This window comes from Varanus komodoensis, unplaced genomic scaffold, assembly GCF_004798865.1.
Source record: "Varanus komodoensis strain SLA01 unplaced genomic scaffold, ASM479886v1 scaffold44_3, whole genome shotgun sequence".
Lineage (NCBI taxonomy): Eukaryota > Metazoa > Chordata > Lepidosauria > Squamata > Varanidae > Varanus > Varanus komodoensis.
Window position 1 is genome coordinate 3,593,958 of NW_025336010.1, and position 26,260 is coordinate 3,620,217.

At 42.4% G+C, this 26,260-nt stretch overlaps 1 protein-coding gene across 2 annotated transcripts in view; it reads left to right on the forward strand.

Annotated features, from left to right (window-relative positions):
• MORC2 (MORC family CW-type zinc finger 2) overlaps nt 1-26,260 on the forward strand; it is a 129,211-nt gene that overhangs the window by 52,138 nt on the left and 50,813 nt on the right. For both annotated transcript variants that reach the window (XM_044444247.1, XM_044444248.1), the window contains one exon: nt 22,168-22,247. In XM_044444247.1, coding sequence (XP_044300182.1) covers nt 22,168-22,247 — 80 coding nt within the window. The remainder of the gene's footprint in view (nt 1-22,167; nt 22,248-26,260) is intronic.

The window sequence follows — 26,260 nt, forward strand, 5'->3', positions numbered from 1 at the left end:
TTTGCCTTCATATGTTCCAGACCACAACCATTTTCTCCCCCTTCAGACCCTAAAGACTTATCCTTCAGACTCAATCTCCTGTTCATTGGTGGCCCAGACTATCTTCTGTCCTGAAGTACTTATGAGAAACTAAGAACCCAGCATTTCTATGAACAAATACTGAAAATGGTCTGGTCTCTTGGACTCAATACCCAGTAGCAGACAGAATGAAGAACCTGATTTTCAACACTGTTCACATACAAGACACTGGTGGCAATACCACTCTTGCTGATGTTGCTACAGACAGTTCAATCACAGAAGGCACTATCACTCTGATTCTCTGAAGATCTAAGAGACAAGGAATGAGTTCAAAGCCTGCAAGCAAATTCATTGGAACTATTTGAAGAAAAGCTGTCATGACTTTTCAAACATTCCTATTTCATCACCATGTATAGACAGTATCAGAGTGGTCTTCCATATGAACAAATAGGGGCATCCTATCTATTTCTCTAACCCATCTAGCAATTTAGATCTGGAATTGGTTTGTCAGGAGGAGCATCACCGTTAAAACGATCCATGTTGCTTGGCGGACTCTCTCAGCTGCATGAACTTCTGATACCCATGACTGGCATTTAAACACCAACATATCAAAGAGGCTTTTTAGCTTACAACAGGGCCTCGTGTCATCCAGATTCAGACAACACAGCAATCCTGTCTCAAGCTGTAGGCTGTTGGGATGCCTTGTCAGCTATCCTGAGTAAGTCATTGCCAGTTTGTATGACGTTATAATCTTCCATGGTTTATAAAGCCATGAGGTTTATTGTGCTATGTGAATCCAGTCAATATAAACCATTTAGATCTCCATGCAATTCATCTATCAAGAACTTGGCTCAGTGTGTAGGACCCACCCATTTTTCAGTCAGGACAGATAAAACAATCTAAGTCCTTAAATTGTCAGGGAGGGATAAGATCAAAATCCCTGCACAAGGAGGTTTCTATAGTCTTCTTCTGGATAGAACATGACATCCTATTGATTATTACATAGTATATTCAAGATATCCTCAATACAGGGACTGACATTGTAAGCTGACAGTGCCCTGATCCTGAGAAGGGCAGGTGGACTGTGGAGATGTCAGTCTTTCAGTAGTTTTGCTGTCCCTTCAGACCACTCTGGCTGGACTGCTTCACCCCAGCCCCTCAACAAGCTTCTTAAGATACCTGGCTGTATCATGGAGACCTCAGAATGTTTCCTGCTCCCTCTGTTCTAAAGGCAGGCTCTGTGCAGTTCTCCTCTTTCACTTCAGGTCAGGGTTCCCAGTAAAATTGTGAACAGATGACACTAACTTAAAGTTCCATTTTGACCCTAGTGGCCATGGTTCTATCAGATCCTTCAACTTGTTCGACTAGAACCCATAGTTCTAGGCTTGCCCTTTTCACACAAGGACTGGTCTGGCATTCTGATCCTGTGACTGCATCTAGCCACTTGGTTACTAAGTGCAGTTTTTTGCCATGGTATACATCACACATGTGGACTCTGCATGTGTGGAACTCAGTCGGGAAGATTCTACAGCTGATTTAAATGAGAAGAATCTCATTCAGTTGCTTTCAGCCCAGTGTTCAAGTTTATCAAGATTGCCCTGGATCTTTGTTCTGTCTTCTAGGGTGTTTGCTATTGCACCCAGTTTTGTATCATCTGCAAATTTGATTATCTTTTCTTGTACTTCCTCATCTAAATAATTAATAAAGATTTTGAAGAGCACTGGGACCAGGACTGAATCCTGTGGCACCCCACTAGTTACCTCCATCCCATTTACGAAAGTGCCGTTGATGAGCGGTCCTTGTGTCTGATATAGCAGCCAATTTTGGATCCACCAAATAGTATTTCCATCTAGCTCAGTTTTTGCTATCAGAATGTTGTGTGGCAGCACTATGTTGAAAGGTTTGCTAAGGTCTAAGATGATGTCCACAGTGTTCCTTTTGTCTATTTGGGAGGTTACCTAGTAAAAAAAATGAGATTAAATTTGATAGGATTTATGTTTGAGAAATCCATGCTGGCTTCTATTAATTTTCTTGTTTTTATTTATAAAGATTTTTATTATGATTTTAAACTAAAACTAAAAACATCAGTCATCAAATACATTGGACGTACTGGGTCAGCCCCCTACTACATACCTTTTTAACATTCTATAGTCATATTCAAATTGATTTATAAAAATTTAAAAACATCTTTAAATCTAAGCCAAGTCTCGTTTCTTCAGCCAATCATAAAAAAGGTCCCAAGTTTGATAGAAGTCAGTATCTCCTTTCTCCTTCAGTGATAGAGTCAATCTGTCCATTTCTGCACAGTCCAGAATCTTTTTTAAAATCAGTTCCTCGGTGGGTAATTCCTCACTCTTCCAGTATTGAGCAAGCACAATCCTCGCCACTGTGATTAAATGTAACATCAAATACATTTCTTGTTTGCTAATATCTTCTGGTATGATGCCTAACAAGAAAATTTCAGGTTTAAAAACTAAGGGTTTTTGTAGCATTTCCTCAAGCCATTTATGTATTTTAATCCAGTACTATTTCACATATTCACAGGTCCACCACATATGGTAAAAAGTACCCACATTATGTTTACATTTCCAACATCCGTTTGACATATTTGGGAACATCTTAGCTAATTGACTTGGCGACAAATACCATCTATAAAACATTTTATATAAATTTTCTTTATACGAAGTTGCTAAAGTTACCTTCATATTTTTCTCCCATAGGTTTTGCCACTTTTCTAATTCAATATTATATCCAAAATTTTGTGCCCGTGTTATCATAGTTTCCTTGACCTGTTCCCCTTCCATTTTCCTGTCAAGTAAGAACTCATATACTCTTTTAATCATTTTCTCATCTGTTTTTAGCATCACTTGATCAAAGGCTGTTAGATCTTTATAATACCCCCATATTTTACAATTTTTAGCATATCTTGATTGCATCAAGAGATGTTGAGTCCCTGTTCTTGTATTTCTTGATCTAATTTCAGGCCTCCATCCTTATCCAAAATATCATCATATCTTACGATCCCTTCAAAGTTCAATACATTTGGATAGACAAAAGCTTTCATAGGTGAAAGCCATCTTGGTAGTTTATTATACAATTTTGACTTTAACTTTTCCCACATTGAGATTAATGATCTTCTAATAAAGTGACTTAAAAAAGTCCCATGTGGCTTAACCTTCTCGTACCACATATAATATACATGCCAACCCATTTGCAAATCATGACCTTCAAGATACAAAATTCTCTTATTTCGCAAGGTTATCCATTCTTTTAGCCAAGTTAAAATAGACGCTTGATAGTACAATATCCAATCAGGAAGACCAAAACCCCTGTTCTTTTTGGTTTCCTGAAGCATTTTTAATTTGATCTTTGATTTCCTTTTTCTCCAAATAAATCTCGAAATTTGAGAATTTAAATCATCAAAGAATTTTTTATCAATATTTATGGGAATCATTTGGAACAAAAGCATAAGTTTTGATAGTATATTCATTTTAACAAGTGCTATTCTTCCCATCAAAGACAATTGTAAATTGGCCCATTTTTATCACTGCATTTTCTTCAGGGTGCTTGCAGACTGATTTTTTAATTAATTTGCTCCAGAATTTTTCTAGGAATTTATGTCAGATTAACTGGTTTATAGTTTCCAGGTTCATCTTTTTTCCCCTTTTTCAAGATAGGGACATCAACTCTTCTCCATTCATCTGGCACTTCTCCTGGTTTCCAAGATTTATCGACAATAACCAGTGGTTCTGAGAGTTTCTCCACTAGCATTTATATGACTCTGGGATAGAGTACATTGGGTCCTGGAGATTTGAACATGTTTGTTCCATCTAGGTTTTCTTTGACCATTTGTGTGTCAATCTTGGGCTGCCATCTCTCACTTCCAACTTGTACTTCCTCTTGATTTTAGATTTCCTTGTGGGAGAAGACTGAGGTGAAGTAGGAATTGAGAGCCTCAACCTTTTCCTTGTCTGTTATCAGTCTGCCATCCACTTTAAGTAGCTGGACACCCTTCTGTTTCACATGTCTTTTGTTCTGGATGTATCTGAAGAAGGCTTTCTTGTTGTTATTAGGATCCCTTCTCAGTTCATTTTCTGCTTTAGCCTTCTTGATGCTGTCCCTGCAATTCCTTGTCACTTAACCTTTTGTGGAGCCACGTGGGCTTCCTCTGCCTTCTCTACACTTTTTTCCTTGATGGAATTGTTAATAGTTGTGCTTGGAGAATCTTCTTTTTCAAGATTTCCCACCACTTGGACTCCTTTTCCTTTTAGGGTGGGTTGCCATAGCACTTAACATTTTTCTGAGTTCATTAAAGTTGGCTTTTCTTGAAGTCCAGGATGCTTTGTTTGGCTCTAGTTATCCTTTGTCTCCTTTATAATTGAGAATTCAAGTATCGCATGGTCACTTTCCTCCAGAGTTCCCATGGTTGTTATTTTGTCCACCAGGCCATCCCTATTGGTTAATATTAAATTGAGGATCGCTGATCCTCTTGCACCTTTCTCTACTTTCTGCTGGAGAAAGTTGTCAACAACACATTCCAGGAATCTCTTGGCGGGCCTATGCTTGGAAGAATTTGTTTCCCAGCATATACCGGGGAAATTGAAGTCCCCCATGATGACTACATCATTCTTGGAAATACTGGCAAATTGCTTTTTGAAGGTTACCTCCTTATGCTTCTTCTTTGACTAGATGGTTGGAAATAGATACCAATAACTATGTTTTTCATATTTTTGCTCCCTTTAAATTTAGCCAGATGCTTTCAGTGGGGCTACTAAGTTTGTCTTCTTGTATTTCTGTGCAGATATATCTGTCGCTTACATATAGTGCACCACCTCCCTTTTTGTCCTTTCTATTTTTCTTGAACAGGTAGTGTCCATCATTTGTAGAGTTCCAGTCATGTGAGTCACCCCACCAAGTTTCCATTATTCCTGTAAGATCATAATTGCCCTCATGTACTATGAGCTCAAGTTTGTGTTGTTTGTTTCCCATACTCTGGGCATTGGTGTAGAAACATCAAAGTTCATTCTTGCTGTTCCCTTGTATTCTTTCTACCTTTTTCGGGAGCCTGGTGTTGGGCTCTACTTGAGGTTTTTTCTCTACTGAAATATGTAAGTCTTTGCCAGGTGATGGTATGCCATGCTGCACATCTCCCTCCCCTATAGGTTTTAGTTTAAAGCTCTCCTGATGAAGTTTTTCATGTAGTGGCGGAACATCTGCTTCCCATACCTTGTGAGGTACAGCCCATCATTTGCCATTAGTCCATCTTCCAAGAACCTTATCTTGTCCCAGAATCCAAATCTGGGACCCAGAATCTAACCCACCTCCAACACAATTCTATCACGGATACCAATATGACCCTTCCATTGGTCTGCAACGGTATCACTGGCCAGCACCACCTAGAGGTGTGCCTCAACAGTGATCACCTCTGAGTCAGCGCCACCTAGATGACAAAAGGTCAAATGTCTCCAGGACCCAACAGCCAAGAGAAGTCTTCCTTCATTCAACCTCTCCATCCTCTGATTCATTGACTCAGATTTTTCAGAATATGTCCTCCATACAGCTTGTCATACAATCCAACAGGCAGCAGATCGGACAGAAGACATCATGTATGATCTTATCCATATGGAAGATGCTGATCCTCTCATTCCGGCCCTATCAAAAGCAATCAAAGAGCTCTGGGAGACCCTGAAACATCCACGCCCAATGTCTTGTCGGTTGGAGGGGATGTATTGTGCCCAGGAAAAGGACATTCCATAGTTGTTACATCACCTGTGGTCAAATTCCATTATTGTTAAACCCACACAAGGCAGGCAGCAGAGGGACCACAATGCACTGACTGACCAAGAAGGCCAAAGACTTGACATGATGGCACATTGCATCTACACAGCAATGGGCCTGGGCCTCCAGGTTCCCACCTATGAAGCTATGATGGGGAGGTACCAGGCTTTTCAGTGGCAGAAAATGGAGACATTAGCAATCTTTCTGCCAGACCAGCAGAGGGAACTTGCTGGCGGTGTCTTAGCTGAAGGGCTGCAACTCAAGAGCTCTGGTTGGTGCAGTGGCCATCTGTAGACATGCATGGCTCAGGGCAGCAAGTCTCCTTCAGGAGACACAGTCCGACATAGAAGCCATGCCCTTCGATGGACAGGTCCTTTTCCATAATCGAACAGATGAGTACCTGCACACAATTCAAAACTGAGGCTGACAGCGAAGCAAATGGGAGCAGAGCATCCCAGCCAAGAGGGACGTAAGGTGCTTTGGAACCGTTATGCCCCATACCTTGCTACACAAGGGAGACAGCAAGCCTTTGCACTGTTCCAGCTTGCATATGGCCGCTTTCAGGTTGGAACCATAGATGAGAGGGGACGAGAGGTCAGCCTCTCAAAAGAAGACCTGAGACAGAAAAGAGGCAGTGTTGATGGTCTTGGGAAACCACTCCCAGTTCTAACACGTCTACACCGTTCAGAAACCACCTAAGCTATTATGCATCCGCCTGGCAATCTATAACATCTGATAGGTGGGTGCAATTCCTCTATACTCCTCACTAGTCAGACCTCACCTGGAACACTGTGTCCAGTTCTGGGCACCAGATTTAAGAAAGATGCAGGTAAATTAGAAAGGGTCCAGCGGAGGGCAGCAAAAATGATCCAGGGTTTGGAAACTGCCCTCTGAGGAGAGACTGAGAGAACTGGGCATGTTCAGCCTTGAGAAGAGAAGACTGAGGGGGCATGATATTCCTCTATGAGTACCTCAAAGGCTTTCACAAAGAGGAAGGTCAAGATCTCTTCTCACAGAGTGTAGGTCACAGAACAATCAGTTCAAGTTGCAACAACCCAGATTCAGACTATACATCAGGAAAAGCTTCCTCACTGTCTGAGCAATACAACAGTGGAACCAGCTGCCCGGAGAGGTGATGGGGTGTCCCACACTATAGACTTTAAAAAAGAAACTGGACAGCAATCTGAGTGGGATGGTGTTACGTAGTATCCTGCAACAGTAGTGGGGTTGGACTCGATGGCCTTCATGGCCCCTTTCAACTCTAGTATTCTGTGATATGTGACAGCTACAAAACAATATGAAACCATGCCACTTGGATCGGTCTGTTTGACTCCTCCTTCACCAGCCCTTATAGAGGAGGTAGCTTCACTACTAAAGGGGTCTTCCATCCCATACATCATTCTGAGATAAAAACTGGCTTCTACTCGCAGTATTTTATCGTTCTGAAGAAAGACAGTAGTTAGTGGCCAATATTAGATCTGAGGGGAGTAAATCATTTTATACCCCACAAAAAATTTCAAATGATCTTTACAGAAGGTAATGGCTCTGCTTAGAAAAGGGGATTGGTTTGCCTGTCTTGACTTGAAGGATGTGTACTTTCATATAAACATCCGTCAACAGCCCAGACGCTTTCTATGTTTCCAGATTGGAACAGACATAAGAATTTGTGATGTTTCCCTTCGGACCAGCCATGGCACTGAGGATATTCATGAAATGCCTGGTCCCGATGCATGCCCACTTGTGAGTAAAGGGAATTCCTATTTACCCATGCCTTGATGATCGGTTCCTTGTAGCAGAAACAAGGGATGCACTATTCAAATCCATTCAAACAACTTATAGCACCTTAACCAAGCTGAAACTGTGTATTAACATCGAAAAATTTATTCTCATACATACGCAGAATATTTGCTACATCAGAGCTGTTTTGGACTCAATCTCAGCTTGGGCTTTCTTGCTGAGGGACAGGAGCTCAGACTAATACAGGCAGCCTGCGAAATCAGGACCAGTTGAATAGTGCCATCAAAGAAGGTCCAGCAACTTCTAGGACACCTGGCATCAATAGTCAACAGTGGTTTGATTTTCAGGGCTCTGCATGAGACCCTTACAGTTGTGGTTCCTAAAAGCGTTCCAACCAGGCTTCGACTCTCCAAGAAAGATGCTGCTCCCACCAATCTGAGTGTGGGCAAGCTTCACCTGGTAGACTCAGGAGACCAGTCATTCCTACCATTCCAGCCACTGGAGCTGACCACCACTGTTTCCACCATTGGCTCCCTCACCAATTAGGGTGTCCACTCGGATGGGTTGTTGGAACTTGGTCTGGACCAGAAAAAGCACCTTCACTTCAATCAGCTTGAATTGATGGCGATCTTCAAAGGACTAGTGGCATTCCAAAATATGTAATTGGGCAAGCATGTCCAAGTTATCTCAGACAATGCAACAACATTTTGTTACACAAGCAAGGTGGAACGAAGTCATCGCCACTGGCAAAACTGGCATTGCGAATATGGGAATGGTGCATCAACCGCAAGATCACCCTGGTGGCCATCCAGTTGACTGAAATGGACAGTGTGATGGCAGATTCTTTTGAGTCATTCCTCTCATCAAGTCTGTAAGTGAAAACTCAACCCTTTGATTCTCAGGGACATTTGATGGGGGACACCTATGGTGGACCTGTTCACCATGCAGTCAAACACAGTGTGTGAAACACTCCTTGAGAGCTGGGATCGGCCACTATTTGAAAGGAGATGCATTCCTTCAATCTTGGACAAGCATCCTGTTTTATGTTTTTCTGCTGTTCCCTCAAGAACAATTGTCAAATGAGAACTGAATGGACATTAATTATGCCCTGGTGGCCGATACAGCCTTGGTTTTCATCAGTTCTGGAGCTCTCCAACCAGACATACAAGCATCTCCCAAACATTCCTGACCTCTTGTCACAAGCACAGGGGAAGAGTCACCGTTCCAATGTGCTGACACTCCACCCGATGGCCTGGAAAATATTTTGACCACAGATTCAGTTATACAGCTTCAAACTATACAAACTACCAACCTGATGGAGCAACAGTCCTCTGCAACTACCTCCATTCCAGAGAGTTTCAAACCACCGTTCTATTTTGATCCTCCCATTCCAACATCTTCAAATCTGACAAATATGGTCCCTACCATCTTGAACTGTGATGCCCATGCTGACGCACTAGTGGCCATACAGGATAATCATGACTACTTTAGGTTTGCAGCCCATGTTTGCAGCACGTGATTGCAGCCCTTTGTCCATCAACTAGACCAGGGGTTGGCAACCTTTAACACTCAAAGAGCCATTTGGACCCGTTTGCCACACAAAAGAAAACACCGGGAGCCACAAAACCCTTTTGACATCTAAAATGAAGATAACACTGCAAATGTCGTTTTTTACCTGAATGCTATGTATATCTTCATTATGATTTAGCTGCAGCTCTTGTTCAGTCACTAAAAACTGTTATTTTTAATCTTACATTATAAACTAGTAGGACTCCTTTCATGTATTTTGAATAGGAGAACAGCTTCCTGAAGGGTCAAAGTCAGTGCTAAAGGGCTGCATGCATTAAACAGCAAACCCCATAAGTTCATCAGCAGTAAAAGCAAATGAATCTACCCACGTAGCATTAAACGTTTGGTTTTCTTCAGAAACTTTTCTTCAATTTATCCATGGTTGGCCTATGGGGGGTGGGGGGGAGCTCAATAAATCAGCGCAGGTCCGCAGATCAGCGGCTGTGCCAGAGATACAGGTGTGTTTAGTGACTGATTAGCAGATAAACAGTCAAGTGCTGCGAATTGTGACAGGTCCAAATTGTGACAGCTCCAGGTCCGAATTGTGACAGGTCCGTGACAGGTCCTAAGCGCAGCTTTTAACATTCAGATGAAGGAGATTACATTGGGACAAAGAATCTTTTCAGCAGCTTTTGTTTAACATGAGAGCCTGCAGGAAGCTTGTTTAGCAGAGGAATGTAGCGATTTACTTAACTACTTAACTAGCTGATTTACTTAACTAGTTAGCACTGCGTTCCTGAGTGGAGCTTCAAGCAGATCAACAGCTGTGCCAGCGTGTGTTTTGAGCAACGAAGCTACAGCAGAGGGGTTCAAGAGCCATGTGCGGCTCCAGAGCCACAGGTTGCCGACCTCTGGACTAGACGATCCTGTGCTTGTAAGTGGATGAAATTTCAGAATTTTGTCTCACTCCGTGGATTCGATACATTCTCTGCTCCCATCCAAAAGATTTTAGAATTCTTGCACTCACTTTGTGAGTCTGGACTGAGATTTACATCAATTTAAAGTCTTCTTATCTACAGTTTTCTCATTCCATGGCCCTACTAAGGGAAATTCTGTTTTCTCTCAGACTTTATCTAAACCTTTTATGAAAGGTCTGAAAAACATACATGCTCCAACCCAATCGTTGGCTCTGATCTGGAGTCTCTCTGTGGTGTTGAATGCTCTAACCAAGACATTGTTTGAGCCACTAGGGACAATCAATCTTCAACTGTTGTTTTGGAAGGTCTTCTTCCTGGTAGCGATAACACCAGCTCACCAGGAGGGTGAACTTTGCATTTTGCAGTAGACCCTCCATTTAACGTTCCACAGAATCAAAGCTGTCCTTCGAACCAACATTTCTTCCTAAAGTTCCTACTTCTTTTCACATTAACCAGCTTTCCACCCATCATTTTCTTCAGACATTGAAAGAGTGCTACATACTCTTGATGTTTGCTGGGCTCTAGTGTTTTATCAGTCATGAACAGAGTCCAATCAGAAAACAAAACATCTTTTTGTCAGATATTCTGTCCATCATACAGGGTATCCAGTCAGTCCACAGCGTTTGGCACATTGGATTGTGAGCGCCATTAAGCTCCCTTAAGTTATCCTCCCTACCATTATTCAGAGAACCTCAAGCTCATTCTATGAGTTGTTTCAACATCTACAACCCTCCATGCAAGCATCTCAGTTGAGAACCTGTGCAAGGTAGCAACATGGTTGAAACCTTCAACATTTGTGCAACATTACAAACTGGATGCTAGAGCTAGAAAGGACTGCTCTTTCGGGAGGACTGTACTCTCATCTATTCTATCATGACTTTCTTTTCTTAGTGACTGCTGCACAGTCTGTCTATGAACATTCCTGTGCAAATGTTTATGGACTTGAGCAGTACTGATCACACCTGTTCCTGGAATAGGGACATTTGTTCTCTTTTTCCTACATTTAGTATGTTCCATATATAGTTCAAGGAACTCTGCACAGTATATTAGGAAGAGCACTTTTTACTAGTTATAAATGGTTTAGCTTATGATACTACATGTGTTAGGGTAAAGTCACCTCTCACCGCCATAGAGGGAAGTTTGCTAATGTTTGACCCACAAAGACCACAACAAAGAAATGCAGGTTGTGTACTTGTAACTAGTTCTTCGAGTGGCCATCTGTGTATTCACACAACCCACCCACCAGCCCCGTTTCGGTGTTCATTTTTATAAGTACTGTTCCAATGTTTGATTGAAATGGTTTATACACATAGCTACCCAACAGTTGAATGGTTCTGTTCAATTCAGATAATAAAAATAACGTTATATAAATGTTGCTCAACATTTGGTCAGGTGTATTAATTGCAAACATAGGTCTGTAATAGAATTGACGAAATGGCAGGAGCCCAGCTTTTATGTGGGTCAGGAGGGGGGCAGGGTTCCCACGCAAAGTTCTAGGCTGGCTAGAGAATCTTCCCAAATGAAATACTGCGCAGGCGCAGCACCCATATATGTGAACGCACAGATGACCACTCAAAGAACTACAGTTCTGCAACCTGCATTTATTTCAGCAAAGCTTCCTATGGCAGTGTCATTAGTTCCCACATGGATGAGAAAGAAGGGGTATTTGTCAGTGGGTTGTATGAGTTGTGTGAACTTGATGGTTATATCTTTAATCTTAGCACCAGAGAGCCAGCATACTTGGCAGTTCTCTGGGTCATCATGATGTACATATTTTTCCATCCTGCTCAAGAGGGTATCTCCCACAACTAACACTAGTCTCCTTTTGTTGCAAACCTTGCTATACTTTTCCTTTCTCGATTGGCCTTTTATCTCTTTTTCAGAGTTATACAGTATGTCATGTAGTTCTTTTACAGTGAGTTTCTCACATGTCCCTTCCTTTACTAACCTAAAGTGGTTTGAGAATTCCACTGCTTTTACTGGTGCAGAGTGTATTCTACATCTTCTGTATCTGTCACCCCGTTCCAATGAGTTTTTTTTCTTCATTTTCTCTTCCTTCAGAGTTCTCTTCTGCTACCTCAGGTTGCTGATGCTCGCTCTAGAAGCTCTTTATCCTGTATTGTCTGGAAGGTGGACACTCACTGCTCCAGTGCTCTCACCTTTTTCTGTAACAGAGCTACTAGTGTGCAGTTGTTGCAGACTACCACAGGCCACTTCTCTACTTTGTGGTTTTCTTCCTTTTCCTACAAATGTTATTTATTTATTGTTTCTTTTCCTGCCTCTTGATCAGTGTTACCTGCTCAAGAAAATGGTGTTAAAAGCCCCATTCTACAACCACACAGATTGTGGCAGCAAATTACCACCTACGAATGGCCACTCCCTGTGCCTTATTTGCCTCAGAGAGACCTATCTTGTTGATTCCTGCTTCCACTGCCAAGCATTTACAAAGCAGGCAAGGAAACACTGAGCAGACCACCTGGAAGTGGAATTATGGTGCCATGTTCTACATGCAGACAAATCTTCCTAACCATCTACTTCAGAAGGTATGGCCCCTGGACCTTCCACAGGCCTCCTACTGCTCCCCTGGCAAAATGTTCCAAATCTCAAAAAGGTAGAAAAGAAAAGCAAAGCCCTGAAAATGCCACGATGAGCCCCCATGAGCCTCCAATGTGCTGAAGACAGAGTGTTCAGATCAGGATCATTGCAATACTCCTCCCTGGTCATGGGAGGAATCCAACTGCTTCCACTGGCTCTGAGCCCTTGGTTTTCAGAAGGTGAGATCAAAGAACCCTCTTCTTCTGTATTGCAGCAGTCAGCCATTATCTCTGGCCATAGACAGGACTTGGTTTCCAACGCTGCTGCATCTGTCCCAACGGACATATCTCCATCTGCCTCAGCATCCAGATCTTATCTCCCAGGAACAAGGACAGATCCTACACCCAGATCTGTCACCCAACACCCAACCCTGAAGCTGACTGACTGAAGAATTAAGACTTTTAGTCAAGTACAGGGAGCATGCCAAAGGTGAGCTGGTTGGCCTACACCTGTCCAACTGGATTGTGGAGAACATAAAGCTAGCATACCCATTTGCCAATTTAGACTTAACATGCAGGCCAAAAGGACACTCTTCTAGAGCTGTTTCCGTGTTGACTGCTCTTTGATTTGGAATACCACTTGAAGAACTTTGCAAAACTGCTACATCGTTGATGCCATCCACATTTGTCCAGAATTACCACTAGGTGAGATTGCTCCTTCAGACATGCTGTTCTTTCAGCAGTACTCCAGTGTTATGGCTCCCTTTAATGACATCTTCCCACCACCTGATTTGGTAAACTTTCTAATCACTCATGTGTGATGCACAGAGATGTTCGCTGGTGCAAAGCTACATACCTAGCAGTTTTGAGTTCCAAATATTATTTGCTTTTTCATAAGTGCTACATTGGTAAAATACCTTTATCTTTAGTGTGTTTACCTTTTTCTCCATTTGGCTGATCTCTGGACTCTTTTGCACCTGCTCAGAGCCTAGAATCAGGAAAAACTTCTACAGATAAGCATTCATTTTGGGCAGAAGCTTCTCCCTTTGCTGTTCCCAGGAAGCACAGGGAGGGGTTCCTGTTCATCCCCCCACTTTTATTTATTTATTTATTTATTTATTTGGACAACCATCATGCTTCAACTGGAAATTGCTTCTCTTTTTTGCTCCTCTCATAACTAGATATTTTTAGCATTCTACCAGGTCCCTTTCTTTCTTTCCTCTCTAAATCATTCCTATCCTCAACAATCCTCATTCCTTTTTTCACATTTTCTATGAAAAAAGACCAGAAAAGATGGCTGCCGGTGCCACACCACTCCTGCTAGGCTGGCAACCTCTGCCACAGGGTCTCCCAAGCCCACTGACCCCTCGTGAACCTTAAAACCCCCAGAGGAGCCCTCCACTATGTTATAGGACAAGCAGGAGAGGAGAGGACCCTGCAGCATCTCTAGACCATCACTCCCACACCTCTACATGCTCTCAGGGACCAATACCACCCATATCACCTCCAAGACACTCACTAGCACCTCCATCATGGCAGGCTTAATGCTGGAACACCCCTCCTCTCCGGCCTTGACATCATGACAAAAGGCCAGAGGACACCAGGATCACTGCCACGCTCCCCTTTCAGACCCTGAGTGGATCTCTCAACCACTGTGGAGACACTTTCAGCCTCTTTAGCAAGGACAACCAAGTTCCTTGGTACTAAGACTTTGTACCAAGATTGCTGATGCGATGCTCATTGTAGTCATCAGTACCAAGCAAGCCATCGTTTCTCAAATACACCACCTTCCACCAGCCACAATGTTCCCAGACACCACTACTCTCCAATGACTAGACGCAAGATCTCAGGCCAGGAAGTATTCCCTGTACTGAGCCAGCACAGTCCCTTGGTACCAAGCCAACATGGACCATTGGTATTGAGATGCAAACTCCTTCAGTATAGAACTACCATTACCAGCCCTTGATATTGAGTGATATCCAGTGCCATCAACATTGAGGCGCCAACACCCACAAGTTCATCACCATTCAGAGGACTGCAAATTGGATGCAGAGTTGGTTGTCTCCCTGCAACCATCAGAATCCTCTCCAGACATGGCAGATTTTGATCAGGACTTTGTGTCCCCCTCAGAGGAGATGGGACACTTCACAGGCTGGGTGCTTCAGATAACTGATGACCTGGAGCTTGAAACAGAATGGGCACAGGACCAGGTGAGTGACTCAGTCCCTGATGCCCTGGCTTCCAAAGGCTCAACACCATGGCTATTCCTTTCCTACCAGCCCTGCTCCAGATCGTCAAGAGATCTTGGGTTCCCTGCAGCTTCTCCTTCTACATCACAGAAGGCATTGTTGACTTGCCAAGTCAACAATGGACAGAGACATGCCCTTCCTGTCCGAGCACTTGAAATCCTACTCTATTATAGTGGAGAACTCACAAAAGCATCTCTTGGCTCTGGTGGACTGTGTGGGATGCTTTGATGGTCTAGCACCCCTCAAACTGCCTCATCTCTCAAACTGCAAATATCCAGTTATGAGGCTACCATGGCCCAATACCAACTTAAGAAAAAGGTTAAGTTCATGTGTGAGCACTTCCCAGGGGAGCTCAGGGATGCCTCCCTCTGCCTCAGAGGCATTTGAGGTCTCCAAGTACCAGATGGAGGTGGCCAGGTACCAAATGGATTGTGATGCCAAGACAATGATGACAGTGATGGCTCTTTGCAAGTATGCCTGCCTACATTTAGCAGATTGCCCACAATAGACATATTCCCCAATTCAAGTTCTCTGCTTCAGTGGGGAGGGTCTTTTCCACTCACTGATGAATGCATCACTGCCATGTGGAGGGCCAGATCTACCAGCCAGTGGATGGAACTCCAGCAGACAGTGCCAAGACAGCATAAGTGGCTTGGGTTCTTCACCTTACAACAGCACATGTATACTGACCATCTCTGCAGACTACAGAGAGTCTCCCATCAGAAAAGGCATAATCCCCCCCCCCCCCCATTGAGGTACCCATGGAAGTTCTAGGAGGTATCTTGGTGGTCCTGCTGACCTACACCACTGGCAGGCTTTTCCTCCCCCCAACTCTACATCATCTTTGACAGATTCCATGTCCAATTCCTCCCTGCATGGGAAGTGATAACAGACTCATAGGACTTATGTGTAATGGAAAAGGGCTATAGAATTGAGTTCAATACCTTCCTGCTCCTCAGTACAATCACACAAATCTTTCTCCAGCACTCAAGTTAGAGGTTGACATCCTGCTCTCCATCAGTGTTATCTAGAGGGTCTACCACAAGCACACCAAGAGTTTCTACTCCAGATACTTTACTGTTCCAAAACAGAACTGAGGCTTTAGTTTGATCCTGGACTTCAGAAGCATCAATAGATTCATCATAGCTAGAAAGTTTAGAATGGTATTCCTTCAAGGCATACTTGCACTACTAAAGCAAGGAGACTGGTTTACCTCAAGTGACTTAAAGGATGCCTATTTCCACATTACAGTCCACCCAAACTATATACACTTTTTATGCTTCCTTATCTGAGAGAAGGCCTTCCAATTCTTGGTGTTCCTATTCGTCCTCTTCACGGCACCCAGGGTCTTTACACAATGCATGGTGATGGTCTAAATATCTTATGGCTCCAGGGAATTTAAGTCAGGGAATCCATCAATCATACTTTAATGACTGGCTCCTGATATCCCCAACTAAGAGAGAACTGCAATCCTCAGTTTGCACTACCTGCTCACTACTTGGATCTATGTCTAAACTATGGTAAATCTGTTCTCTCCCCTACCTAGTCCATACTGTTCATACAGGACCACCTCAATTAAACCAGAGCAAAAGCATTCCTGCCAAAACCCAGAGTGACAGCAGTTTGAAACCTGGTTGTCATCATCAGCCCACTGGATCCAGAAACTCCTTGGCCTCATAGCAGTCACAATGGCAGTGATCTGTTTCACCAGACTATGGATGAGACCTCTAATTGTGGTCCACCCAAAACTATCACATGGAAAATGAGTGACACAACACCCTGCTTAAATGTCCCACCCTCACTTTGGAACAGCTTCCTGTAATGACCACCCAATGCAACCTCACAACAGATGTCAGCTGCCTTCCTTCAGAACCCACAAATACCATAACGAGATGCCTCCAACTTGGGCTAGAGAGCAAGTTGCAACAATGGTGATCCATGTACTGGTAATCTCATGTCTAGATTACTACAATACACTGTACGTGGGGACCCTTGAAGATGATCTAGAAGTTTCATTTGGTATAGAACTGGACCACCTGTCTGTTGACTGGGGATGGACCCATGGCAACGCAGAAGCACTGTTAAACACTGGCTCCCAGTTGAATTCCAGGCCTGTTTCAAGCTACACATAGTAACATATAAAGTCCTAAATGGCTTAGAACCTGGAAATCTTAAGGAGGGCCTCTTCTCTTATATATCCTAAGATCTTGACAGAGGTCCTTTTCAAAGAGCCACCATTGAAGAAAGCAAGGAAAGTGGCTATGAGGGGAAGGGCCATTTCGGGAGTGACAACCCATTTATGGAATCAGTTTTCTAGGAAGGTCCGCCTGGCACCAACACTTTATACATTTTGACACCTGGTCAAAACATTTTTATTCTCCCATTATTTTAATTTTTGGTTAGAGATGTGTTTTTATATTGGTTCTTCTTACAATTACAGGTTGCAGTGGTTTAATATGTTTACTATTTATTCAGTGTTATAGTTGTTTCCCTTAGTTTTACTTCTTTCATAGGATTTTGGTTACTTGTTGTCTCAGTGCTTAAATATTTGTAAATATTCCAAGAGCAATAGGAAATAGTGTATCAAAATATTAATAAATAAACCTGTGAACACGGGCCATGAGACTTCCAAGAGTCAAAAACATCACATCCTCTTCCTGGAGAGGCTGGCTGTGCACAAAGTACTCATCTCTTTCCAGAACACCCTACTGGGCCAACGCATGCAGATTGCCACAGACAATGGTGATGTACTGCCTCAACAAGCGTGGAGGAATGCTATCCATCCTGCTCACCATTCTAACCACAACCATCTGGAATTAGTGCATAACCAGATACATCACCATCACATCAATCTGTGTAGCAGGCAAAGACAACATCCTGGCTGACACCTTCCTTTGCACATGCCTGGACAGCCACAAGTGGGAGCTGAGTGAGATGGTTCTTCAAGACCTACATGACAGGTGGGGATCACAATGGATCTCTTTGCCACTCCCCAAAACACCATTTGCCTCAAATTCTGTTCCAGAGCAGGACAACAGACTGAATCCCTTGGAAACGTGTTCTTCCTCCAATGGGGCAGCACCCTATTTCATATTTTCCCATCATTTCCCCTGATCACCAGGATCCCACCAAAATCCAGAAGGACAGGACCAGCTGCATTTTCATCACCCCATGGTGGCTAAGACAGCCGTGGTTCCCCCAACTCTCCCAGAGGACTCTCTTCTACCTCCTGTGCTCCCACGATGTGATCTTTTCAAGACAAGGGCCATGTTCATCAAAAGGGTATTTGCCTTCTACAAGTCCAGAACTGAGAAACTCTGCCACTCGCCCAGACTGTGCTTAGATGGGCAGAAGGAAGGGGACCCAGTCTCCTCACAGAGGCTATCCAAATGAATCTCCAACACCATCAGCCTCACATACAAAGTAGCTGGCCTTTAACTTGCAACCTAAGGCCCACTTCACATGAGCCCTGCCTATACCCACAGCCCTCTTCACTGAGGACCTTCTCCAGGACATCTGCAGAGCAGCCATGTGGTTGACACCTTTGACTTTTATCAGGCACTCTTGACTAGGTATTTGTGTGAAAACAGATTGCACCTTTGGCAGGGCAATACTGTCCTCCATTCTCCAATTACAACAGCTCCTTCTATTCTCTCCAAGCTAAGCTAGCTAGTTCCCCATATGCGTGATACACAGAGACCACAAAGGTTGATTATCTGTAATTGTCTTTCAAGTGGTTATCTGTGCATTCACACAACCCACCCTCTGGCTTTGCTTGCTGTTGTCCTATATAAACAATGCTTCTTTACTGTCCATGGGTGCTTGGGACCAGAATGGGTTGGGATCCCTCCTCACCTGCTCCTTGGTGCAGAGATCCCTGGTGGCCTCCACAGGAACTGAGGGGATGAGCAGGAACCCTCCCTGTGCTTCCTGAGAACAGGAAGGGGAGGAGCTTCCACCCAAATTGACGCTTAGCTGTAAAAGCCTTTTCCCAGTGTAGGCTGTTTGCAGGCACAAAAGCCCATAAGTGTGAATGCACAGATGACCACTTGAATTACAGTTATAGGTAAGCAACCTGACTTTCTGTTAGCTTCTCAGCAACAAATAGAGGAGATATATCTCTTCCTCAAAAGACTTTTCTAATAACATATATTCTCTTGGATCCTAATGTTGAGGATCCCAAAGCTTTCTCCACCTTTAGATATTGGTTCTTTTTTTTTTTTAACCATATCTAGATACTGCTATGCAGAAACTCTTGTCTGGTTAAGATTTGTGGATACATGAAGCAATCTTCATAGCCTGACTTCAGCATCCTGGATTTGATGTGAATTCATCCTCCAGTTTTTCCATCACCATTAGTCATGTGCAATTCTTAAAAACAAAGACTCCTTGGCTCTTATGGTAGTATGAACAACCTGTGAAAAACTAGAATGCAGTCCATTCAGATTTGATTCTGCAGTGCATATCCATGGTCTTCACATATCCATTCAAGTATTTCCTATGATCTGTTCTCATACCACACTGATGATGACATTCTAGAGTACATTGATCAGCATGCCATTTCAGCATCTATGCATTCATCTGAAAATCTAGTTTTTTTCAGGTATTTGTTGATGTTACTTGTGAAGTTCTGACCAACACATCGCGACCCCATGGACAATGTTCCTCCAGGTCTTCCTGTCCTCCACCATCACCTGGACTCCACTTAAGCTCATGCCGACTGCTTCAGTGACTCCATCTAGCCACTTCATTCTCTGCCTTCCGCTTCTTTTGCCATCAATTGTTCCCAGCATTAGGCTCTTCTCCAGGGAGTCCTTACTTTTCATTAGGTGGCCAAAGTATTTGAGTTTCATTTTAAGTATCTGGCCTTCTAAAGAGCAGTCAGGGTTGATCTCCTCTAAGACTGACTGGTTTGATCGCCTTGCAGTCCAAGGGACTTGCAGGAGTCTTCTCCAGCACCGCAATCCAAAGGGCTCAATTCTTTGGCACTCAGCCTTCCTTATGGTCCAACTTTCACAGCCATACATCGCAACTGGGAAAACCATAGCCTTGACTATACGCACTTTTGTCGGCAGGGTGATGTCTCTGCTTTTTAGTATGCTGTCTAGTTTTGCCATAGCTTTCCTACCAAGGAGCAAGTGTCTTTAAATTTATTGGCTGCAGTCGCCATCTGCGGTGATCTTGGAGCCCAGGAAGATAAAATCTGTCACTACCTCCATTTCTTCCCCTCTATTTGCCAGAAAGTGATAGGACCAGATGCTATGATCTTAGTTTTCTTAATGTTGAGTTTCAAGCCAACTTTTGTGCTCACCTTCTTCACCCGCATCAAGAGGCTCTTTAGTTCCTATTCTCTTTCTGCCATTAGAGTGGTATTATCTGAGGTAGTTGGTATTTCTCCCGGCAATCTTAATTTCAGCTTGTGATTTATCCAGCCCCACCTTTCTCATGATGTACTTTGCATATAAATTAAATAGGGTGACAGTATACAGCCTTGCCAAACTCCTTTCTCAATTTTGAACCAATCAGTGGTTCCGTGTCTTGTTCTCACTGTTGCTTCTTGACCCGCATTTAGGTTTCTCAGGAGACAAATAAGATGGTCTGGTACTCCCATCTCTTTAAGAACTTGCCACAGTTTGTTGTGATCCACACAATCAAAGACTTTAGCATAGTCAATGAAGCAGAAGTAGATGTTTTCTGGAACTCCCTAGCTTTCTCCATGATCCAGTGTATGTTGGCAATTTGATATCTAGTTCCTCTGCCTTTTCAAAATCCTGCCTGTACTTCTGGAAGTTCTCAGTCCACATACTGCTGGAGCCTAGCTTGTAGGATTTTGAGCATAACTTTGCTAGCGTGTGAAATGAGTGCAATAGTGCAGTAGTTTGAACATTCTTTGGCATTGCCCTTCTTTGGGATTGAAATGTAAACTGACCTTTTCCAATCCTGTGGACACTATTGAGTTTTCCAAATTTGCTGGCATATTGAGTGTAGCACTTCTACTGCATTGTCTTTTAGGATTTTGAATAGCTCAGCTGGAATATTGTCATCTCCACTAGTTTTGTTGTTGCTCAGACTTCCTAAAGTCCATTTGACTTAACATTCCAGGATGTCTGGCTCAAGGTCAGTGGTTATCAGGGACATTCAGCTCTTTCTTGTATAGTTCTTCTGTGTAATCTTGCCATCTCTTTTTAATCTCTTCTGCCTCTGTTAGGTTCCTGCCAATTTGGTCCTTTATCATGTCCATCTTTGCACGAAACATTCCCTTCATATCTCCAATTTTCTTGAAGAGATCTCTGGTCCTCCCTATTCTATTGTTTTCTTCTATTTCTTCACACTGTTCACTTAAGAAGGCATTCTTAATCTCTTCTAGCTATCCTTTGGAAGTCTGCATTCAATTGGGTGTATCTTTCTCCCTTGCCTTTCACTTCCTTCTTTCCTCAGCTATTTGTAAAGCTTCCTCAGACAGCCATTTTGCTGTTTTGCATTTCTTTTTCTTTGGGATGGTTTTAGTTGCTACCTCTTGTACAATGTTGCGAACCTCCATCCTGTCCATGGGGTTTTTATGGCAAAGATACTGGAGTGGGTTTCAATTTCCTTCTCCAGTGGATCACGTCAGAACTCTCTGCTATGACCTGTCCGTTTTGGGAGGCCCTGCACGGCATAGCTCATAGCTTCATTGAGCTACACAAGCCCCTTCACCACGACAAGGCAGTGATCCATGAAGGGGTTTTCAGGTATATAGACTGCTTATACCAATTAAACTAATTATGCAGGTAGAAAGACAGCAAGGGTGCAAGAGCTAGCCAATGTATTGCACTGAGTGCCACATAACTTATCATCTGCCAAATAGGAAGAATCATGGATGTGTGCCTGATGTAATTTGTACGTTGCTCTCAGGGAACATTCATTCCCCTGAAGCCAAGGGTACTGACTTGAGAAAACAAAAAGGGGGGTAGACAGGCTGGATGATGGGAGGCTTCCTCTGAGGTCGGGGGCTTCTAGAATTGGGATGTTTGATCACTAGGAATACAGAAAGCTGGGTTTATGGAGGGCGAGTGGACTACATGGTGAATTGCCTGCCTGGTGCAAAGTTTGCAGTCCCATATTCCTTTGGGTATTGACTATAGCAGAGTCCTCACCATAGTCTCTGTCCACCTGTTAAAGTGTAGAGAATGGTTTGCCACAAGTAATTTCCTCCTTTCCTGCTGTATTAAGCCTGTTAAAACTACGCTTCTCCTTGTTCACATCCCACTGTTGCTTAAGAAATTAGCAAACTGTTGAGACTTGCTTTTTTATTAGTTTTGGAAATGTTAATACTGCATTTTTATGTCTCTTCATCCCTCATTGCCCCCATGTTCGCTGTGACAGGATGTACAAATACACTTCCAAGCGCTTTAAGACCCGAGCAGAGCAAGAAGTGAAAAAAGCAGAACAAATGGCTCGGATTGGTGAGTCCATGGGAACCTTTCCCCCCAACTGGTATGGGAGTCCTGTCCTCTTACAGCTTTGGTGACTGAAATTAGTCCAGTTGTCCATATGATTAGTCCCTAATGGGCAATAAAAGATAACCAAATCAGGAACAATACCAAAAGACAATTCCTATAGTAAAAGGAAGAAGAAAAAATGCCTGGATGGGAAATAGAGTCAGAATCCTGAATACAACTTTTCACCACCATCAAGTAGAGACAGGAAGAACAGTGCCCAGTGCAGAGAAACAGAACAGAGCTACAAAGGCTGTCTTCCAGAACATCCAGGAAATCAAAGAAAAAATCAAACCTAGGTAAGGCATGCGAAAACACAAACAGGAGAACGCACTATCCGACCCAAAGAAAATGAAGGTGAAAAATATATACAAAACAGCTATACAGAAAAGATGAAAGAATGCCAAGCTCCTTCAGAGAGGATCCTGTGAGGAAAAGCCTGTTGAAGTGAATGATGTTTTGAAAGCACTTGTAAAAAATAATTTGCGATCATACTACATATACACATTGGTTATTGGAGCACACCAAGGAATTTCAAGAGATCATCAGTCTGTTTTGTAGATTGCAGCAAAGCTTTTGACTGTGTGGATCAAGAGAAGGTATGGATGGTTCTGAAAGAAATGGGGGTGCCTCAGCACTTGATTGTCCTGTTCCTCTGTCATTCATTCATTCATTCATATTGCGATTTATATCCTGCCTTTTTCCTACAAAGGGCTCAAGGCAGCTTACATCATCTCTCTTCCTCCATCTTATTCCCACAACAACAACCCTGTGAGCTAGGTTGGACTGAGAGTCTGTGACTAGCCCAAAGTCACCCTGTTGGCTCCATGGCTGAGCAGGGACTAGAACCCAGATCACCTGAGTCCTAGTCGCATGCTCTTAACCACTACACCACACTGGCTCTCTATCATGCATCATGTCCACCAGCATTGTGGGCAAGAAGCTACTGTGAGGACAGAATATTGAGAAACAAAATATTTTCCATAGGTAAAGGTCTCAGATACAGGTGTATTTGATTTCTCTACCTGTTCAATCCATAGACAGAAAGTATCATGAGCAAAGCTGTATTGGGATCAGAGGAAGGAGTACAGATTGGTGGAAAATACATCAGTACAGATGTACATAAGCTGTACAGATGATACCATATTACTGCAGAAAGTAACAATGAATTGGAAGGACTGCTCATGCAGGTGAATGAAGAAAGTGCAAATGCAAGACTGAAATTTGAGTACAGAACAATTACAGCACTTTACTGGCAACAATGAAGAACTCAAAATCACAAAGATTTCATGTATCTCTGCTCAGTAATAATCCAAAGGAGGAAAATGCCAAGAAATTAGAACAAGTCTGATACTTAGAAGCACAGCAATGGCAGAAGTAGAAGCAATTGTTAAGTGTGAGACCATTTGACTTAAAAGCAAGGCCAAGATTACTTCCAGTATGTATTCCCAATCACTGTGTATGGAGGTGAAACCTGAAAAGGGAAGCAAGCTGGCAAGAAGAAAGTTGATATATTTGAAACCTGGTGGTGATGAAATTTGTGAATACCCTGAACTGACAGAAGGATGAACAAGTGGATTCTAGGTCAAATCAAGCCAAAGCTTTTCCTAGAAGCAAAAATGAAAAAAATTAGGCAGTCATTTTTGAGGGAAACTTCCCAGAGGGGGCAGTCATGTTAGGGAACATAGAAGACAGAAAATGAAATATGGATTATTTCTATAAAGGAAGTCACTGCCTTGGATTTACAGGAGCTGAACAGGACTGTAATAGATAGGACACTTGGCAGAGCTTTCATACATGGGAATGCTACAAATCAGCGACAACTTGACAACATTAAACAATAAAACAAAAGTGTAAACATAAAGCCAGAGCAGCAAGAGGAGAGAGCACCAAACCAAGCAACTAAATGCCCTTTGTTTAAAGCATAGATAAATAAACCAGTCTGCTTTTAGTCATACCCCAAAACTACCATGCATTTGAATCTAAAATTTTTGCTCCAATTAAATTCAGTCTATATGGATGTATTACTGGACCAAAGGTAACGTTTTTTTAATTGTGGCCTATCCTCCAGAAACCAAGGGTCATAAATATTTGAATGAAGACAAACTTTATTTGCTACCATAAATTTATGTTCAGTTGTTAATTTAAACAGGAAACATGAGAGAACTTAAGCAGTAAAATGTGAAATTAAAAGGGCTTTTAAAACATTTATTTTAATAATATTTGAATAAAACTAAGTGGTAGTACCAGTGTTGGTCCACAGGAATTCAAACATAACGGTCTAAAGTAGAAGGAAATTGAAAGCTAGCCCTGCTAAAGAATCAAAGTTAATATAGCAGACCATAAAAGTAAATAATAAATAAAATAAGCTTAATAAATAAATAAATAAAAGCAGAAGGGAAAAAACAAGAATATAAACTTTTACAAAAATACAGTAATTTTGAAAGTTTAGTGAGTAAGACATGATTTAAAATCAAACCACCGATCTGATCTTCCAGAGGTTTTTTTTGGGGGGGGGGGTAAAATTTTTCTTTCAGCATAGTTATGTTTAAAAAGTCAATAAAAACCCAGGAACATTGAAAGTTAAGTGTATTTTACGCTAACTTTTAAGCTTCCCCAGGTTTGTTGTCAATAAGAAGAAAAGTAAATATAGTAATAATGCATTAAAATGATTTCTTAACTCTGCTTTGCTCATTATATTGTTAAACTTTAGAATGTTAATACAGAACGTTCTCTCTAATGTTCTTTTTTATTCCATAACTGAGCAAGGACCTTTCAGGGAAAAGGTTGCATTTTTTAAATTTTACTTTTAATCAAGGAGAACTTTCAGTGTGCTGTTTTGTCTTTTGGAGATTCTAGCCTTCATTGGCTTCATGACTCCCAGCTTCAAAGAGAATCTATGTTTCACATCTTCACAATCTTGCACAAATTTGTTTGTATTTTTTTTAATCTCATGAAATCTTCCTATATATTACCTATGTAAAAATATGCTCAAATTTCATAGATAAGTGGAGAAGGTTTTGACAGGTATAAAACCAAAGTGCTTGGGACAGGAGATGGCCTCTACATTTTTCTTTTCCAGAGTACCTGGAGACATGAGGAAGTGTAGAAGAGGGTAGAGGAGACTACACACAATGTTTTAAAAAGAGGATCACTTCCAAAATACTTACCCCCGTTTTCAGGGAAAGAAACTGCTTTGTGTTTCAGCTGACACACTGTCAAGTGAGCAAACTAAATGCAGCCTTACTTGGTCAATATCCACAGATAATGCTTACTATGCTTCAACAGCAGGCACTTGCCAACACCTTGCTTTGGTTCCTCCACACTTGTGAAGAACCCCCAGAATTAAATACATAAATAAATTCACACATGTGTATCACCCCTAACAAACAAAAAGGGTTGCTCCAAAATGTCACTAGTTCATTAGTGGAGCAGTTGTCATAGGTGGTACCACAGGTGAGATTACCAAAACCAGTAAAGGGTTTTTGCTGCTCTTGTCAAACTGTCCATTTACCACTTCCCTCAACCCACGATGGAATTGGTCTCCCAGATTTGGATGACCTGCCAACCCATTATGTGTTCAGCGCCCCCTAAATAAGTCAAGATGATTCCTTGCTCAAAAATGAGGCAAGTTATAGGAAGTGGTCTATGTTTGCATGAAATAGTAATCTACCATGTTCTTTGCCGTGGTCTCTGTGCATCACACATTATGGGTGGATGCTGTGCCTGCACAGTGCCTGCAGCCAGGAAGAATTCAAAGCTTTAACGGATTTTGACAGGAGGGCTTTCTCTGCGGTGGCGCCCAACCTATGGAATTCACTCCCCAAAGAGGTCCGCCTGGCACCGTCGTTACTGGTTTTTCGGCGCCAGGTCAAGACCTTTTTATTTAAACATCATTTCAATTGTTAAAACATATGGTCTGGCCAGGGCAACTTCTTCTTCCTTCTCTTTCTCCTCCTATATTTTTATTTTATACTGAT